This window comes from Megalopta genalis, chromosome 10 (assembly GCF_051020955.1).
Source record: "Megalopta genalis isolate 19385.01 chromosome 10, iyMegGena1_principal, whole genome shotgun sequence".
Classification (NCBI taxonomy): domain Eukaryota; kingdom Metazoa; phylum Arthropoda; class Insecta; order Hymenoptera; family Halictidae; genus Megalopta; species Megalopta genalis.
In genome coordinates, this window is record NC_135022.1 from 15,074,723 (window position 1) to 15,092,354 (window position 17,632).

General features: G+C 30.8%; 6 protein-coding genes across 14 annotated transcripts; 3 read left to right on the forward strand and 3 right to left on the reverse strand.

Moving 5' to 3' along the window:
• Positions 1 to 13: 13 nt before the first annotated feature.
• LOC117220139 (dystrotelin) lies at positions 14 to 3,991 on the forward strand. The gene is made up of 12 exons (XM_076524928.1): positions 14 to 289; positions 377 to 503; positions 591 to 718; positions 790 to 997; positions 1,071 to 1,314; positions 1,378 to 1,489; positions 1,563 to 1,729; positions 1,787 to 1,902; positions 1,988 to 2,210; positions 2,288 to 2,606; positions 2,676 to 2,975; positions 3,046 to 3,991. Exons 3-12 carry the CDS (start codon positions 619 to 621, stop codon positions 3,165 to 3,167), a joined length of 1,911 nt encoding a protein of 636 aa, XP_076381043.1. The 5' UTR covers positions 14 to 289; positions 377 to 503; positions 591 to 618; the 3' UTR covers positions 3,168 to 3,991.
• Positions 2,947 to 6,130, reverse strand: LOC117219929 (glycerophosphodiester phosphodiesterase 1). 3 transcript variants are annotated; one of them, XM_076524938.1, is made up of 7 exons: positions 5,955 to 6,130; positions 5,193 to 5,771; positions 4,671 to 4,846; positions 4,395 to 4,596; positions 4,081 to 4,310; positions 3,798 to 3,965; positions 2,947 to 3,084 (listed from the first exon to the last, which is right to left on the reverse strand). In XM_076524938.1, exons 2-6 carry the CDS (start codon positions 5,526 to 5,528, stop codon positions 3,824 to 3,826), a joined length of 1,086 nt encoding a protein of 361 aa, XP_076381053.1. In that variant the 5' UTR covers positions 5,529 to 5,771; positions 5,955 to 6,130; the 3' UTR covers positions 2,947 to 3,084; positions 3,798 to 3,823. The 3 variants fall into 3 exon arrangements, with proteins under 3 accessions (XP_076381053.1, XP_076381052.1, XP_033325385.2); XM_076524937.1 differs by having other exon boundaries at positions 2,947 to 3,330; XM_033469494.2 differs by having other exon boundaries at positions 2,947 to 3,965.
• Positions 6,131 to 6,251: 121 nt separating this feature from the next.
• On the forward strand, positions 6,252 to 8,121 carry Mettl4 (Methyltransferase like 4). Its single transcript, XM_033469491.2, has 5 exons — positions 6,252 to 6,648; positions 6,737 to 7,101; positions 7,392 to 7,566; positions 7,648 to 7,819; positions 7,894 to 8,121. Exons 1-5 carry the CDS (start codon positions 6,394 to 6,396, stop codon positions 8,082 to 8,084), a joined length of 1,158 nt encoding a protein of 385 aa, XP_033325382.2. The 5' UTR covers positions 6,252 to 6,393; the 3' UTR covers positions 8,085 to 8,121.
• LOC117219928 (UDP-glucose 4-epimerase) lies at positions 8,111 to 10,731 on the reverse strand. Of its 4 annotated transcripts, XM_076524936.1 has the most exons (9): positions 10,591 to 10,730; positions 10,394 to 10,495; positions 9,829 to 9,964; positions 9,426 to 9,672; positions 9,230 to 9,343; positions 8,980 to 9,156; positions 8,700 to 8,880; positions 8,340 to 8,621; positions 8,111 to 8,273 (listed from the first exon to the last, which is right to left on the reverse strand). In XM_076524936.1, exons 4-9 carry the CDS (start codon positions 9,669 to 9,671, stop codon positions 8,179 to 8,181), a joined length of 1,095 nt encoding a protein of 364 aa, XP_076381051.1. In that variant the 5' UTR covers position 9,672; positions 9,829 to 9,964; positions 10,394 to 10,495; positions 10,591 to 10,730; the 3' UTR covers positions 8,111 to 8,178. The 4 variants fall into 4 exon arrangements, with proteins under 4 accessions (XP_076381051.1, XP_076381047.1, XP_076381049.1 ...); XM_076524932.1 differs by lacking the exon at positions 9,829 to 9,964 and having other exon boundaries at positions 10,394 to 10,498; positions 10,591 to 10,731; XM_076524934.1 differs by lacking the exon at positions 9,829 to 9,964.
• A 60-nt stretch (positions 10,732 to 10,791) lies between these two features.
• Positions 10,792 to 12,647, reverse strand: LOC117219931 (40-kDa huntingtin-associated protein). 3 transcript variants are annotated; one of them, XM_033469496.2, is made up of 8 exons: positions 12,210 to 12,647; positions 12,088 to 12,134; positions 11,995 to 12,012; positions 11,810 to 11,886; positions 11,531 to 11,732; positions 11,364 to 11,466; positions 11,172 to 11,290; positions 10,792 to 11,098 (listed from the first exon to the last, which is right to left on the reverse strand). In XM_033469496.2, exons 1-8 carry the CDS (start codon positions 12,266 to 12,268, stop codon positions 10,929 to 10,931), a joined length of 795 nt encoding a protein of 264 aa, XP_033325387.1. In that variant the 5' UTR covers positions 12,269 to 12,647; the 3' UTR covers positions 10,792 to 10,928. The 3 variants fall into 3 exon arrangements, with proteins under 3 accessions (XP_033325387.1, XP_033325388.1, XP_033325386.1); XM_033469497.2 differs by having other exon boundaries at positions 11,810 to 11,883; positions 12,210 to 12,646; XM_033469495.2 differs by having other exon boundaries at positions 11,810 to 12,012; positions 12,210 to 12,641.
• A 292-nt stretch (positions 12,648 to 12,939) lies between these two features.
• On the forward strand, positions 12,940 to 17,151 carry LOC117219932 (lariat debranching enzyme). Of its 2 annotated transcripts, XM_033469498.2 has the most exons (8): positions 12,940 to 13,281; positions 13,380 to 13,671; positions 13,761 to 13,861; positions 14,090 to 14,569; positions 15,025 to 15,127; positions 15,559 to 15,676; positions 15,862 to 16,074; positions 16,156 to 17,151. In XM_033469498.2, the coding sequence occupies exons 1-8, from the start codon at positions 13,085 to 13,087 to the stop codon at positions 16,341 to 16,343; spliced, it is 1,692 nt and encodes a 563-aa protein (XP_033325389.1). In that variant the 5' UTR covers positions 12,940 to 13,084; the 3' UTR covers positions 16,344 to 17,151. The 2 variants fall into 2 exon arrangements, with proteins under 2 accessions (XP_033325389.1, XP_076381044.1); XM_076524929.1 differs by lacking the exons at positions 15,559 to 15,676; positions 15,862 to 16,074; positions 16,156 to 17,151 and having other exon boundaries at positions 14,090 to 14,940; positions 15,026 to 15,295.
• The last annotated feature ends 481 nt before the right edge of the window (positions 17,152 to 17,632 follow it).

The window sequence follows — 17,632 nt, forward strand, 5'->3', positions numbered from 1 at the left end:
GATTAAAGTATGACAACATTATTTTGTTTACATGAATCGATATTTAAATTGTAAAATTACGTTGCGATGACAGAAAGTATGATATTTATTATAATTTCTTATTTAGGAATTACTAAAGTCATAAAAGAATTGTAGTTACATGAATCTATTTAACGTGACTTAGCGGAATATTAAAACATTTTATTCACAGTTATGCTATATTAATTACAAAATGAAGAATGAATGTATTATGCTTCAAGAAGACTTACGAACGAAAAATGCGTTGTACTTTATTTTATTAGTATAAAATGTATGAAGTAATAAAAATATAATTGAACATGTTGTTTAAAAAATTCGTAGCAATACTAGTGAAATAGTAATATAAAATCTGTTTCAGAGTTTGTGGGCATTTATTTTTTGACGAGAATGTGTAACAATATGATTGTTCTGCTTTTATGTTGTGTTTCTACGTCAAAAAGCTATCAGGATTATATATATCTGTAAACATAGATTATTCTAATAGCGTAAGAAATTTATTTTACATACACAATTAAATAAAATTACTTTAATTTTTCAATGATTGTAATAATGAAATGTTTGTTTCTTTTAAGGTCAGGAAATAGAAAAAAATATTTGAAAATGCAGAATATTATCAGAACCATTGAAGGATGCAATGCCATTCGTTATGCATCTTATAGAACTGCAGCAAAAATGCAAATTTTACACAAAGAACTTAGTAGTTAGTTCAATATTATACTAATATTTGTCAAAATAATATTACTCGATAATAACTTAATTTTATTTTTCCAGTGCAATATATTCAATTAGAATTAATTGCTGGCATTTTTGAGCGACATAGGCTTTCAATAACAGAAAATTGTGTGAATTTAGATCCAAGCGAAATTGAAGATGTTCTCTCTGATATTTACTTTGCAGCTTGTAAGGAGAATAATACTAATTTTGATGTTGATAATACAACAAAACTTGCAGTGGATTATATCTTAAATACATTTGATAAGTATGTTATCTCAATTATTGTACATTTTATACTTAGTATAATATAATTATTACAAATTTTTTCAATTTTGTAGACAATATACTAGAAGTGTTTCCGTATTTTCTGTGAAAGTTGCTTTAATATTAATGAGCTCTGGAAGATTACAAGAAAAGTATGGTTACTTTTATCAACAATTAGCTGATCATAATGCATGCTTGTCTAAAGCCAGCTTACACACATTGTTAACAAATTTTTGTAAGATAACTGAAATGCTAGGAGAATGTGCTGTTTATGGGTATCAAAATATCCAATCACATATTGATAATTGTTTTTCAAAGGTATAATAAAATCAACTTTTAAATATACTCGATTTATAGTTAATTAATAAAATTTCATGATAGTCTCAAGGATGCCTTGGAGTCACAGAATCAGAGTTTGCAGCATGGATTATGCAAGAACCTCCCTTACTTGTTTGGATAACAACATTTAATCGCATTAAATCAGTAGAGCACAGTACGTGTTATACCATGATATCTATAAATAATTTTATATTGTATGAGATTCGTAAAAATTTCTTTTACTTCAGTCACGCACAATATAAGGTGCTGTTCCTGCAAAATAACACCTATTCAAGGACCTCGTTATACATGCATGAAGTGTACAGCATATCACCAGTGTCAACAATGTTTTCTGTATGGTAAAGTATCAGGAAAACATAAATTGAAGCATCCAGTTCGTGAATTCTGTACCAAGGTAAGATCATATTTTTTATTTCTATTATACAAAATAATAAATATAAATATTTTTCAGACATCGAATCGTGAAATAACGAAGTTAATTATTGAACTAATAAGGAATAAATTAAGACTGTGTTCTACCAGGTCAATTGAAATGAACACAGAAGATCAAACATTACAAATAACTAGGTAAGCATGAGAGAGAGATAAATCAACATATGCTTTTTTATTTGAGGTATTCTGATTAAAAATGCTTTCCTAATATTTGCTACAGCAACGAAATAGGACACACAGATAACGAATCAATAAGAAGTACAATGAGAAGACGAGTTTTAAACGATCCACAAAAAGAACTGCAAAGCATAATAACTCATCTAGAAGAAGAAAATAAACAATTGCAAATTGAATTACTTGATATACGAGGTACTAAAGCAGAAAGACTTCAACGGCATAGAGCTACCATTGAATCACAGTTACAACGTTTAAAAATATTAAAAGTAAAATAAATTTAATTATTTAGAAGATTTTAAAAATTACTGCAAAATAATTGAAATCTTATTTTAACTATTTTTAGAAATATTTGTTTGCTGATAGGACTCACATGCCTCATCTAATTAATTACATGCAAAGTACACCAATGATTCCTCCCTTATCATCAAGATTAGCTGCTTTACCCATAAATTTTGAGTTGAGTCCAATAATTCGGCAAGAAAATATCGAGCAAAGTTCAAATCTAAATGATACAGATATATTACAACCAAATAATTTTAATCCAACACTATCTGGAGAATGTATCATCGAAGAAAGCAATGATGTCGAAGAAGCTTCCACAAGCACAAATTTTGGTAATGCGCTAGAACCAACTCACATAGAACTGAGTACATGGATTGGAGGTACATTGTTAATATTATATGTGGTATGTATTTTTATGGTCATTCTAAGATAATATATTTAATTTATAGGTAATAAAAGATCGGAAATAAATCCTATGGATAGTGGCTTCTCGCAATGGTTGGGATCGAATGATTCTGGGTCGAAGAAAGAAAAATATTCAATGAAAACAGTGACACCAAGCACTGAGAACGAATCGCCGTTGATTATCTCAGACTCCCTTATGGGTATTTACAGAGATAATACACCATCTTCACTTCAACGGCCTGATAAGCATTCACAACACAGTAGTTTGCAAAATATTCAAGGGGATTTAAATGACATACTAGACAGGTTGCAAAATATGGTTGCAGACGATTGTTTACTGGATGGTAAGTTACATTGTGGCAGCACAAACTTGTTTGTTATAGATAAGTGTTTTTATACAAATCATTGTTGCAGATTCTTATGTAGCTAACGATAACTGCAAATTAAAACGTGCTACAACAGAAATGGAAGATTTATTAACAGGTCTTATTCAGGGTATGGAATCCCGTAAAAGTAAACTTACTACTATCGTGTGACGAACTTTTAAATTAGGAATAGTGCCTCGTAACTTCAAAATTGATGTTTATGAAATAAATGTCTCCGTCCAAGAAAATATAGATATCATGAAGTCATGCATTTTAAATAATACTCGTTTGTAAGTAACTGACATGAAGTGTTGGTAAAGTATTTTACATCTAACTATTAGATAGAAATACGTATTATGCATCGGTGCAAAGATTGGAATAAATTTCTTTGTATTAAAAGAGAATGAGAATGATATTATATACAAGTCTATAATTAATTAAAAAATATTAGTTCTAACTTATTAGTCGAATTTTGTGCGTGAATTTCATTTTTTCATAAAAATTTTTAAGCATTATAATAATAAATTATTTTTACACATTTTTAAGTGCACATAAAGTTACACTTAATACATATAAGTTAAACATATACAATACAGTATACATATTAAAATAGTAAATGAATATTTGTTTTCATTTAGTGCATATATTTTCAAAGTTGATGTAAATAAAAAGAATTTCTTTCTTATACTAAATTAAACATGAAATTTTTTGTAACATGTATATATAAATACGTTTCATCGTATCGATGAATAGACTAGATGATTGAAAATAATGATTTATATACCAATAGAATACACTCACTTGCAACACATATCGTATGTATGGTATTACATATCTGTTTCATGTAATAATGTGTCTGTTATGTAAGTAACTTTAAGTAAACGTGAGACATGCGATTTCTCTGATGGTAAATTTACTGTCCATGCCATTACACGAATACCACGATTATACCACTCTTTTATAATGAACCTAAAATAAATAATGTAGAAAAAACATTTTGTTCTTTGTAAGATTAACCATAATGAAATATCGTAGTATTAATTAACATGTATTATAGAAATAACATAAAGACATGTGTACATACTGATTTATCGTGTCTTTATGTAACAAAACAAGTGAAACACCTGTGACATAGTACACAAAATGGTAAAATGCCCATGTATAAACATAATCAATTACACAAGCCACCAAATGTTTAATTGGATTCCTAAAACGCATTGGTCCAGGTTTCTCAAATGCAGAATATGTTAGTCTTGAAAAATAATGTGGTCTCCATGCTAAACTTGCAACAATTTTCGGTTCTTTTCTTCTAATCTATAATAACAGAATTGTTATTTAATCTACCTATCAATTATTAACCATCAATAATAATCGTTAAATCTTTTTATATTCAGTTACCATGTATACAACGATAGGGTTAAAACTGGACACAATTCCTCTCTCATATAATTTTGGATATCTTTTATATGCATCTAAAATTGTTTGCACAATTTCTGTTCTAGTTTCTTTAATATCTAGTATGATCCTTTGATCATTGTTTAAACATATCTCCAAGGCTTCATCAAGTAATGGAATATTTTCACCATTAATAAACTTGTCTCTACAAGTAACAATTGTATCTAAAATTCTGTTTTTTATTACAAACGTTTTGTAATGAAATTATTAAGTAATTACTTGAGTGGATGATTTTGGCTGATATCCAACTCTTTTAATTGATCCCATGTCATATCTTTTATACGTCCATTTTTTCCAGTAGTTCTATCAATTGTTGGATCATGAAATACTATAGGAACATTATCCTTTGTAAGGAATACATCAAGTTCAACTGCTTTGCAACCCTTCTCTTTGCTCTGTAAAGTAGATCGTAATTATTATTCTGCTTTTAATGATATTTATAAAAAATAAACAGTTAAAATAGTAATATTTCTGTTAGTAACTACTTTATTAGTATTTGTATTAACATTTGCAACAATTAGCAATTTTCATTGCTACAAATATACCTAATATTCCAAACTAAGTACAGTTAAACCTGTATACTTAAGCAACATAATTGTGCTAATTAGGTTATTTTATAATTATAATTCATAGGGTAATTCAATTGTAATTTTTTACAATTATGTTACAAAGTTGCAAAAGTTCAATTATAACAAAAAATAAATGTGAAAAGAAAAACGTTGATTTAATGTAAGATTTTACTTTACGAAAGGCTGTTAAGCTGTTCTCAGGATAATCATATGCTCCACCACGATGAGCCACCACTCGCATGCAAAACTGCTCTCCATTACCATGATCCTTGGATATATTATTATCATTTTTTGGTAAAAGAGGATTCACTCCAAGCACCTCGTTTTTTATCTGTAAATTTGGCGGTGGAATTCTGGCTACTTTTAATCCAATCATAATGACTACAGTACCCCAAATAATCCATGGTACACAAAAATAATAAAAACCACTGATTAAAATGCTCCAGATAGCTTGTAAAACCATCCACAATAAAGCACTGCTTAAAGTTAGTTCAAGAAATCCATGCATTTTTTAAGGGAACCTTTAGGCTTGTTAACTTTTTTCTTTCAGGAAGAAGATAAGAATGTTATTAACTCTGTGCGAAGAGGGACACTGAATATAATACTATTTCGCAACACATTATATTACTTAGGTGTATGATACTGCACATTTTTGTTGATACTTTTCAAGCTTGACAATCTATATTCAACAATAGTTTTTGCACTTTTGTATCTACAGTCAACACAATGAAAACTGGACGCTTATGGGAATCTGAAACATTTAATTAACTTTCAATTGTATACAATATAAATTTCATACAACAATACTGTTGTATGCCGTTCTACATTTTTCGTTCATAAATTATTCTATTCTACTCTACAATACAAATACGAAAAACACACGGATGGCAATTTATCAATTGAACCGGCTCAAAGTTTAGTCAATATATCTTACGTCTTTATTGCTGTATATGTAGTCACAATATCCAACTAGAAACGTTAGATCACGCTGGATGCAGCATGAGACGATATTTTAAAATAAATATGTAATACAAAATACGTGGGGTGATTTATATAGTTAAAACTATATACGCGATGTATGACACAACACTCTCCTATTAGTATGACAGACAACAGACTGATCTTCAATAGACTAATACATACATACACACAAGCATGACCTAACTCAGTCAGCAGAAGCAGAAGCTTAGCTCCCTCTCCCTTACTCCCTCTACCACTACAATCTTCATTTTATTGTACAATAGGGTGTGGGTGCATTTCAGAGATCCATTATAAGATGTGTGCATACAAAAAGGAGAAGAAATGTCGACGATTGAATGGATTAAAAGTAAACGATTGCTTGTAATGATTAAGGCAGTGTATCAAAGCCAACTATGAGTGTAATTTTTAGTACAGATGAGGGATGGATAATATCCCATTTGCGATATCTTAATGATATTTATAAAAATGTAAAGGACTGCAACACCCAATATAAGTTAATTTTCAATGAGACTTTGTTCGAAATTAATTCTCAATATTTACGTCAGAATCAAATAACTAAACTCGATCGACACGAAGAAAATTTGTTACAAAATAAGAATAGGAAACGAAAAAGATCGAAGCTCTTGCCAGCGGAAGATCTGAAAGAGGTATGTAAATAGATCTATCGAAAATTTCATGAATTTTTAGTTCGAGAATACTATATAACTATAATTTTTATCGTTGTGTATTTTATAGATCGATTATGTTAAACAAGCATTTAACCAAATAATATTGTCCGCAAAAACAGAAGGCTTATTTGTTTCTAATGTTATTCCTAATAATAATGAGGCAGCACGCTTAGGATCACAAAAATTTTATCAGGACACATTTTCCATGGAGGAAGAATATTTTTATGGTTGCAATGATGCAGAAGTAGCTATTATATCTGGAACGAAAGAAAAGAAATATGCATTTCCAAAGAAATGTAAATTTTATTGTTATGATGTGAGAGATATTAACAAGAAATTGGAACTGAACAATCAGTATGATTTTATATTGTTGGATCCTCCTTGGTGGAACAAGTCTATAAGAAGGAAAAAAACCAAATATCTGGAAGCTAGGTGATCTTGTATGGTTCAGTATAAGCCAATAGAAAAAAAACAAACTTTCTGAACAATTTAATGAGAATAAGGACTTTGATAATAGTATAAGTTTTCCTTGTTCTCAGTTTTTCAAACATATGGGTAAATAAGATTTTAGATGCAACTTTTCAACATAAAAGTATTGTTATACAATATTAAGACAATGTTGATGCATTTTAGTATGAAATACAAAGTATTACCAATAGCTATCTGCTACAAATATATTTTATAATTTACGCGAATTGAGTCTTATATTCTTCTGTTAACAGTTATAAAATGATGTACAACGAGGAGTTGGCCAAGATACCAATTGGGAAGTTATTGTGTGCAAATGGACTTGTAGCAATATGGTGTACCAATGCACCCACTCATTTGAACAGTATTTTTAATGATATATTTCCATCATGGGGTATAACTTTTAAAGCAAAGTGGTACTGGATAAAAGTAAGTGTAGTTATTAAAAAATAAGATCCTTAAAAACAATGGTTTACCAATATCTATTATTTTACTCAAATTATATCTCAGGTCACCCAAGCAGGAAATACAATATGCAACTTTAACTCAGCACTTGGAAAGCAGCCTTACGAATTGCTATTGCTGGGATCTGTATTAAATAACAATGAAATAAACATTCCTGATGGAAAATTAATAATGAGTGTTCCAAGCGCAGTACATTCTCACAAACCACCTCTTACTGGTAAGTATATGATACTAATTTTTATAAAATAATTAGAAATTGATCATACATAAATATACAACTCAAAATTATAGAAGTCATGAAAGAATATCTTCCACATGAGCCAAAGTGTTTAGAAATATTTGCAAGGTATTTACTTCCCAACTGGACAAGTTGGGGACTTGAAGTTTTAAAATTTCAGCACTTGTCACTCTATACAGTTATAGAGGACTCACAAGAAGCTCAAAATAATAGTAAAACGGATGTAAATAAATTAATTAAGTAAAATTATATATAGTGAAACAATAAATATTTCGATGTTACTGTTCTTTTTTATTATTATCATAAATTAATCATTATACAACATTTCAATTATATCATTATGATGTGCCATTTACATGCTCACTAATACCATTTTTAACTGTTGTACGATAGCCATGTGGATTCTTTGTTTGCCACCTCCAAAAGTCTTCACCTGTTCATTAGAAATATTCTTAGAAAATTGTTTTGATACACATAGTAAATAAATTAGTTAACTTACACATCTGTTCAACATTATACTTGGTCCTCCATTCTAATTCTTTCTCTGCCAAATCTGTGTTGGCATACGTTGACACTATATCACCATCTCTCCTATCCTTTAAAACATATGGCACCGTCGTCCCTGTGACATTCTCGAAAGTTTTAATTAATTCGAGTACAGACACACCATTGCCGGTACCTAAATTGTAGATTTTTAACCTTAGGTGTCGTTTGTGTAATGCGTTTAGCGCTGCAACATGACCAGCTGCCAAGTCCATTACGTGAATATAATCACGTATACCTGTGAACAAATGCGAAGACCGAAGATGTATTACACACAATTGGAGTAAGAATTTTTAAGAGTCCATACTTTACTTACCTGTACCATCTTTAGTAGGATAATCGCCGCCAAATATAACAAGTTCAGGCTTATGCCTTAAGGCTACCTGAGCAATGTAAGGCATTAAATTCGTAAACGGTTTCGTAGGATCCTCTCCAATCAAGCCACTGGGATGAGCACCTACTGGATTGAAGTACCTTAGAGATATGATATTCCAATTCTGTTGAATAAAAGCAAATCAAACATCTTGTTTAAAGAGATATTTTTTATTAATCTTCGTTTCTTCTTTATGAGTTAAATTTAATGGGTTTAAATGCACCTTCTCGGCTCTAGATATATCTTTAAGCATCTCTTCAATGAAATACTTTGTTCTGCCATATACGTTCGTAATATTACCAGTAGGATGATCCTCTGTAATTGGAAGTTCATTCGGCTCTCCGTACACGGTACAAGAACTGCTGAAAACTAATTGAAAGCATCCAGCAACTTTCATTACCTGAATAGAATGATCGTTCAATTACTTAACAGTCATCTATCATTACTTAACAGTTTGTTGATTTAAATTTTACCTCTAACAAATTGATAGCACCAATAATATTATTCCGATAGTAGTGGAGAGGAACTTGCATCGATTCACCGACCGCCTTTATTGCCGCAAAATGGATCACGCAATCAATTTTGTGCTGGCATGTAAAAAATATTTATTAATATTATTAATCAAAATAATTTAAAGAATTTTTAGTTATTCCCACTGTTGTTTAGTACCTTATTGAAAACTGCTTCCAGTTTATCTCGGTCAATAAGATCGCAATTGTAGAAAGTAACTTTCTTCCCCGTTATTTGCTCAACTCTTTTAAGAGCCGCAGAGTCACCACAACCCTCGGTAACGCTATTAGCAAAATTATCTATCGCTACAACATCATATCCACTTTCCAAAAGTTCAACGATGCAATGGCTACCGATGTAACCGGCACCGCCGGTCACGAAAATGGTTCTCCAATTTATGCTCATCCTAGAATTCAAGCACGATTATTAAAATACTATTTCAAAATTCGTATCCTTTTTACATATAAAATATTACAGTATAACTTTTTTAAAAAGAAAAAATCCTTTAAAATCTTTTTAAAAGAAAAAAATTAGTGAAAGTAGTTTGTAAATACGATCTTACGTGCGAGACGAAAAGTACAGGTGCTTCGGACGTTCACCTGTACTGAACTATCTGGAGTTCAAGGTCGTTAACACACGTGGTACGTTAGTATAATTATGACGCGTATGGTTAATTTTGCTTTTTTCAATACACGCTTCTACAATTAATATAAAATTACATTCAATCAGACTACTATTTTAAAGTTGTTTTAATTTAATAACATTTTCATCTCGCAATAATTTAAAAAATTTCGTGCTTCGAGAAGTGAAACAATGATATTCTTGAAAACAAAATTCAGTAAAAATAGTTGTAACAATAGTACTAGTACACGATTATTTATAATTAGAAAAAAATTATTCGATATTAATGGTATGCTCAAACGCATGTGGTGCATTTAAAATATTTTTGCAGTACTAACTAATACAGGATGTATTACTTAATCCGCTTTAATAAAAAATAAATCTTTTATATTTTTTCGAAATATATAAATATAGCGACAAGATATATTTATTTTGTACAAAATGTACAAATGTTGTTGTTTGTACAAATGTTCTTTTCATAAAATTTGTACATAATGGTTGTTTACCTCGATAAAAAGATTAAAAGCAACGAATACGTCAAGTTGGTACAGAAGGATTCGAGCACGCGACCGCGTAATCACTGACTGCGTCCCAACCACTTGCTTCGTCTTCTGGTATAAGAGAGCAGAGTTTAGTATTCGTGGAACGCAAGGTATCCCCTCTTCCACAATACCATCATACGAATCATTGTAGAGGCACGCACACTTTAAACCTCGACCCTCCCGAGTCCTTGCTTTCTGTTGCAACAAGTTCTTCCTTTCACACCGATACCGCCACACCGTTTGCCTGATTTCTTCGTGGCGGTAATAGAAACGACGATGGCACACGTACGGATCCCATAACCGTTACCGGTTGCATCATTTTGACGATTTGTACAGGACTGACTCATTAAAATCTACTAAACTTAGGCAATAATTTGTTTAATCAAAGCAATCTATTCTTGGACCATTATAAAACAGACAAAGATAAAACGCTGGGTGCGTTTATAAAAGTATTTACAAAGCTTTTTTTCCCTTTTTTTATTGTCTTTACAATGTTTATTCATTGTGTCGTTAATACTTGAATTAACTTATGCAATAACTCTCTTTGTTCTGCATCCAAGTAGGGCCACAATTCACCCTCCAGTTCCAGTAGTGCTTGGTAATCATGCGATTGAGATGCCAATACTAAAGATTGTAATAGTAGCAATTCGTCTTCACTCATATTGAAGTCTGTAAAACAGTTTTGTTGTATAATTAGAATGTATATAATGAACATTTTGAAAAACAGTGTAAAGTAACTCACCGACGTTTGAAGATTCTTCTATCCATGCATACTTCTCCAGAACTTGAGCCAAAGAAGGTGCTAGCCTTTGTGGTGATGGTTGAAGTATAAGTAGCAGTAATACTCTAGTTACTTCACACCTACAAATGAGTGTAATTACTATATTTCTTACTACAATGAAACATAATTGTACGATCTTGTTGTTTTCTATACCTATGTAGTATAACACTGTAGTTCCCTTTTGCTCCCGTATTGATATAAATTTCAATAAATTCAACAAGCTCATTAATAATTTGTAGAGCAGATACATAATCTCCTAAATAAATAGTATTTTCATTCAGTTGTCACAAGTAATCATAATAATAATAAAAAATAATTACCTTGCTTAATATGATAAGATACCAATGTACTAATAGCTTTTACAGTTGGAAAAATGCCAATAGCTTTGTATAATTGTTGTATACCTGCTGGAGTAGGGCCTAGAGCTATTGCCAATTCTAAAGCTAATCCAGCAGACATTGTACTAAATCCTGTTTGATTCTGACAACGTGCTAGAGCATGGCCAAAGCAACTTATAGCAGCCTAATAAGAATAATTAAAGATCCAATATTTTATATGCTATATGTGATTATGAGTTAAAATACAAAAGAATTATAAACCTGTGTATTCTCTTGTCCAACAGGAGGACACCCTATATCTTTTTCTTTCTTGTTCGCCACAAGAAATTCTCTACCTGCTTTGATCAAAAAATTTAATTCAAATAATATATTATCTAATGTCCCCTGACACCTAGCTGCAGCTAATAAACACAAGCCTGCATATTGCCATAATTCTTTTTGCTCACATTCTGCAGCCAGGATTCCTGAAAAGTGAATGCTATTGTACATCTTGGAATATATATTTGCAATCAATATACACTGCAAATAATGTAATTTACCAAATTGATCACTTGCTTCAGCAACATTTGGCTTCCTCAAGAATCGTCTAAAATCAAATTGCTTGTGTTAAAATCAATAAGAAGATACTTATAAAAGATATAACATGTAATGATATATTTACTTTTTTAGTTTATTGGATATATTGTGATATTTTGTAAAAAAATCCAATGCATCACCCATTGTGTCTTTAGTTCAAATATGTCACTCCAAATTTGTCTATTCTATACCTTCTGTCTGCATATTTGGTTACAAAACCAGTATGAAATAATGACCTTCTCTTATATAAATAACTTTTTAATACATAGTATTTCGATTGATTACAGAATTATATTAATTAGGAGAATTTCCTACACATAACCAAACGAATTGTTTATTAAATATGAGTCTTAGTGTTCGCATTTAACATTATTTACATATATATCATATAAGTACACATATGTACAACACTGTACACTTAATATGGTATACAGCATAATTTCACGGTGCACAATAGTGTATGTACATATGCATGTACATACATACAATGTATGTACAATCGTTGTTATAGCAACGAACGTGATGCATTTCCATTACAGTACAATATGCACAACACACATTCATAATACCTTACGTTTTGCACAATTTTTCTACCTCGCTTAGCTCTTGCAAGCATCCCCACCATTTTACTGCGCATCCATTCCACAATAAATCCTGTCTTAGCATTGAATCGTCAGCCAATTAGAACAATGAAATTTTTACTTTTATTTTTACTAACGGAGCGCGCTGCGGCCGGATAGTCTTGCAAAACTCGAGGTATACTCAAGTACTACTTGTACATACTGTGCATACGTATCGTATATACATACACCGTGTCATTAGCTTCAAAATGGCGGCTGCATCAGAAAGTTGTTAGGTTAAGTTGTGTACATGATATCTTAATATTTTATTAATTAGACAAATAAGCACGAAATAGACGTTATTTGCTGTAAAAGTGGAAGACTACGTGTGGAAGCAAAGATGAGGATCGCTGTAGAGGGATGTGCTCACGGGGAATTAGACATTATTTACGATACTATTCATGAGATGGAGAAAGCTGATAGAAGAAAAATAGATTTGCTCATTTGCTGTGGAGATTTTCAGTCCACGAGAAATTTAAGCGATCTCAGTTGTATGGCTGTACCTGATAAGTATAAGAGTATGTGTACTTTTTATAAGTAAGTAATTCATTTAAACTATTTTATATCAGAGTGTCTTAACTATGTTGTTCATTGTTGAATCTTTAGTTCAGATTTAATTAAATAATGCATTGCAGATATTATTCCGGAGAAAAAGTTGCTCCTGTGCTAACAATTTTTATTGGTGGTAATCATGAAGCATCAAATTATCTCCAGGAACTACCATACGGTGGATGGGTAGCACCTAATATTTACTATTTAGGATATGCCGGTGTTGTATCAATAGGTGGTATCAGAATTGCTGGCTTATCAGGCATTTATAAAGGTCAACACTTAATGCAAGGCCACTATGAAAAACCACCATATAATGACAACACGATCAGAAGTGTGTATCACATTAGGAACTTGGAAATATATCGATTAAAACAGGTACTTCAAAGGTTGAACTTTCAATCTAAATGTTTTACATTGAATTTTATTAAAAATATTGTTCCTTTATTATGATTTCTTCCTTGTAGCTTAGTGGCAATATTGATATTTTCTTATCCCATGATTGGCCAGCAGGGATAACCAAGTATGGCGATGAGAATATTTTGTTAAAAGGAAAACCATTTTTCAGGTGAATTAATAAAAACTCTTTTAAAGTATTCACTCTTAATACATTACAGACGTATCATGAAAATTCTCTAGATCTTGTGGCCAATCATAAGAATTCTCAAATTTTCATTGTTATCATTTAAAGTGTAAAGTATAACTATAGCAATGAAACTACTGGTCTGCAATGCGTTAAGTGGATACTTGATTGGCAAATCAAAGTGAATTGTTACTTTACATATTTTTATTATAGAAATGATATCGAAAATAATTGCCTTGGTAGTCCACCAAGTATGGAACTCTTGGAATATCATTATCCAAACTATTGGTTCTCTGCACATTTACACTGTAAATTCGCCGCTCTTGTTCCTGAAAAAGATGGAGCGAAGGTGACTAAATTTTTAGCTTTAGACAAGTGTCTTCCAAAAAGAAAGTTTCTTCAAATACTCGAATTAGAACATGACCAAAGTGTACCACTAAAACTAAATTATGACTTGGAATGGTTGACGATATTATATTTAACAAATCATTTGTTAAGTGTAAAAAGTGGTACCCATTATATGCCTGGACAATATGGCAATAACAGATGGGTGTTTACGCCAACTAGAGAGGAAAAGGAAGCTATTTTGAAGAGATTTAATCATTGTTTAGAAGTTCCATTGAATTTCACACAGACTACAAAACCATATGATCCTGATGCTTCAGAGCTTCTAATGGAATCACCGAAATTATTGATAAATAATCAGACAACACGGTTCTGTAATACTTTAGGGATTGACGATCCATTCGTTTTACTGCAGTTAATGAGCAATACGAAGGAAATGAAATCAAATGGATACATTTATGATACACAGATAGATACATCTTATGATCAAGTATCAGGCTCTATTGATAATTCTATTTCATTTGAAGAGGATAATGCTTTAAATTCTACGTTTGATGGTAGTTTAACCGGCGATTCTTTTAATCGGACATCACCGTTAAATTTATCTCCTAAGAGTAATAGCGAAGAGCAGGATAGACAAATAAATAATAGTAAAGAAGCTATCGAAGAAAGTTTGAACAATTTATCATCAACAGCTAATGTAGAATGTATAGATGACAGTGAGTGACAAACTACAAATTGGAATTATAAATTGGTATATGTATAGGATTTTAGCTTTACAAATATATTTTATTTATATTTCAGGTCATAAACCATTTATACCAATCGAACCAAATTGTAAAAAATTTAAGCGACGAAATTGTGCTATATATTCCAATACCCTTTAAATGCAATTTAATAAAATTGGTACGTTATTGGATACGACACAGTTGTATATAAAGGATTAATGAATTATGTGAGAAATGTACATAAAAATTAACAATTTTGTTTTTTGAAAAATGATTTCCTATGAAATTTACATTCTATAATGGAAGATATTAAATGAAAGGAATTAAATGAAAGAAATCTATCAAATTGTTCTTTTTTTATTTCTCCTGCTCTTATCAACGCTACTGATTGTGAGATTTTCCGCCATTGTTGTTGTCTATAGCGATCAAATTTTAAGTTTTGAGGTTAGGAAACTGTCTACATTGCAGAGTGACAAGTTGATCAAAAAACATACTTTCTCTTAAAAGCATGATTATTAAATAGAACATAATGCCCTTATAACAATAATATTTGTTGATCTCTGTGTGTATATAAGTACATATATATTTATTACGTCAATATAAACTGAGCATTATTATTTCAAAATGGATAAATTAACCCTTATTTCGGGGACATTATTTCTTGTCGCAGATGTATCTGCAATAATTAGTCTCGCTATGCCAGACTGGATTATTACTGATGTTGGTGGTGAGTGCTTCAAAATTATGTTCTATTTTAATAGTTTATATATTCTGGTGATTGTGTAATTACATTGTGTTACTCAGTATTAATCTTTAGGAACAATAACATGTACAAATCAACTTTTAAAGTTGTAGTGGAAGTAAAATATATATGTCTTATTCTGATGTTATTAATCTTTTTATTCTTTATAGGAGATACAAGATTAGGGTTAATGTGGTCCTGTATGACATTGTATAATAGACCCCAGGTTTGTTATAGTCCAGATTTACAGCCAGAATGGTTAATGGCTCTCGCTTGTATTTTCATTGGATGTATTTTGATAACAGCAACAATAATTCTATTAGCTAGTTCTCATTGGGATCGCAATGTTATTCCTTATGCAAGATGGGTTGGATTCACAGCTAGTAAGCTCCTATAGTGCACATAACCATTTTATAAAAATCTTTAAATATTTATTGATCATTGAATGTGTAATTATTTTTCAGTGGTGTTGTTTTGTCTAGCTGCAGTTATATTTCCGATGGGTTTTCACATAGTTGAAATTGGAGGGCAACCATATCAATTACCGAATTCTCATCAAGTTGGAAATTCTTACATACTTTTTGTTTTAGCTCTGTGGATCACAGTAATCTCAGAATTGTTTGCAGGCAAAGTTTGTCTACCACATTTCTAGCTGTTACCAATTCTTGTTTGTCCCTTAGGTTTAACAATTATTTTCGTATTTATAATGCTACCAGGCCTTCCAGGCAGGGATCCTACCTTTCGCGCCAAAATGGCAGATAGGTCCCAGCTTGTAGATACGACGCAATCAAAATCCACGTTACATGGCACAGGCTCCGTATGAGAGGAGGTACGACAGTTGTCGTTGCACGATTTTCGCATCATGTACTTGTCGTCATATCCTCACCCTGAGACCTGTTCGTTATTTTGGTGCTAAAGGTGCGATATAGAATCCCTGCTTCCAGGCCTGGATCACGAATGAGAGTGAGGGAGTGAGATTGAGAAGTAGCGAGAGCGAGAATGACCCTATGCCCTACTCGCTTCAGGCCTGGAATGCCTAACTGATGCGTAGTTTTATAAAAGATCATATATATATAACTATACCCTTGACAATCACGAGAGAATCTGACAATCGTACATAAACATACAACTTAAAAAAATTTTGTGTATGTATGTACGAATAATTTATTTTTATAAATAAAAAACTCATTTACTACAACTTGAATTCACTTTTACATCAGAATTACGCAATCGCTCAATTTATGAAGAAAACCAGATAAGCATTTTTTGAACAGATGTCAAATTTGCGCGATTGGCAAGGGGTTAATATTAACAAAAAATAAAATTAAGGATATTGTAATTAATATTATTAATTATTATAGTATTTATTTTAAATGTATGATAAATATATGATAGTTGTTGAATATATTGCATCTAAATAAACTGTATATAAATAGATAATAGAAACACCACCAAGATAATTTTTCATTCTTTATTTATTGAAACACACTGTTTGGTATTAAAATTGAGTAATAATATAATAAATTAAGTGTATGTAAATGTTTTATATAATATTTTCAAATAAGTGATGAACAAATTTGCATAACATATATACATACTTTTATTAGTTTCTATAAACTGTAGATATATATATTTACAATTCCACAGGAAGTAAATGAAAATTATTACTTTGTATTCTGTCGCATAAATTACAACTGTAAAATATTACTTAAAACATATCTTATCTACATTATCTGGTGAATAACATGTAAATATTGTATATAAGATGTTTTGCAATGGAATTCTATAACTTTGCTGCTTTATTAAATTACTACATTCGCATATAAATATTACTTGTTTTAAATTATAAAATTTATAAAGTAATCAATCCGTTAACGGAGGGAAAGAAACAGTAAAGTTACAAAACCATACTTGCATTAAAGCAAAATCGAAAAGAAATAA

Bases quoted from the DNA above. Each gene is read 5' to 3' on its own strand.
- LOC117219929 (XM_076524938.1), bottom strand. From the start codon at position 5,528: ATGCATGGATTTCTTGAACTAACTTTAAGCAGTGCTTTATTGTGGATG. The intron at 4,597-4,670 runs GTAATTACTTAA...TGTTACTTGTAG, and splicing joins AGCCAAAATCATCCACTCAA to AGACAAGTTTATTAATGGTG. The intron at 3,966-4,080 runs GTATGTACACAT...TATTTATTTTAG, and splicing joins CATAAAGACACGATAAATCA to GTTCATTATAAAAGAGTGGT.
- LOC117219928 (XM_076524932.1), bottom strand. From the start codon at position 9,671: ATGAGCATAAATTGGAGAACCATTTTCGTGACCGGCGGTGCCGGTTAC. The intron at 8,881-8,979 runs GTGCATTTAAAC...TTTATTCAACAG, and splicing joins ATATATCTAGAGCCGAGAAG to AATTGGAATATCATATCTCT. The intron at 8,622-8,699 runs GTAAGTAAAGTA...ATTTGTTCACAG, and splicing joins TCCTACTAAAGATGGTACAG to GTATACGTGATTATATTCAC.
- Mettl4 (XM_033469491.2), top strand. From the start codon at position 6,394: ATGAGTGTAATTTTTAGTACAGATGAGGGATGGATAATATCCCATTTG. The intron at 6,649-6,736 runs GTATGTAAATAG...TGTATTTTATAG, and splicing joins CAGCGGAAGATCTGAAAGAG to ATCGATTATGTTAAACAAGC. The intron at 7,820-7,893 runs GTAAGTATATGA...TCAAAATTATAG, and splicing joins TCACAAACCACCTCTTACTG to AAGTCATGAAAGAATATCTT.
- LOC117219931 (XM_033469495.2), bottom strand. From the start codon at position 12,268: ATGGGTGATGCATTGGATTTTTTTACAAAATATCACAATATATCCAAT. The intron at 11,733-11,809 runs GTTTATAATTCT...TATTCTTATTAG, and splicing joins TTGGACAAGAGAATACACAG to GCTGCTATAAGTTGCTTTGG. The intron at 11,291-11,363 runs GTATAGAAAACA...ACTCATTTGTAG, and splicing joins TACAGTGTTATACTACATAG to GTGTGAAGTAACTAGAGTAT.
- LOC117219932 (XM_033469498.2), top strand. From the start codon at position 13,085: ATGAGGATCGCTGTAGAGGGATGTGCTCACGGGGAATTAGACATTATT. The intron at 13,282-13,379 runs GTAAGTAATTCA...AATGCATTGCAG, and splicing joins AGTATGTGTACTTTTTATAA to ATATTATTCCGGAGAAAAAG. The intron at 13,672-13,760 runs GTACTTCAAAGG...TCTTCCTTGTAG, and splicing joins AAATATATCGATTAAAACAG to CTTAGTGGCAATATTGATAT.
- LOC117220139 (XM_076524928.1), top strand. From the start codon at position 619: ATGCAGAATATTATCAGAACCATTGAAGGATGCAATGCCATTCGTTAT. The intron at 998-1,070 runs GTATGTTATCTC...TCAATTTTGTAG, and splicing joins ATCTTAAATACATTTGATAA to ACAATATACTAGAAGTGTTT. The intron at 1,315-1,377 runs GTATAATAAAAT...ATTTCATGATAG, and splicing joins TTGATAATTGTTTTTCAAAG to TCTCAAGGATGCCTTGGAGT.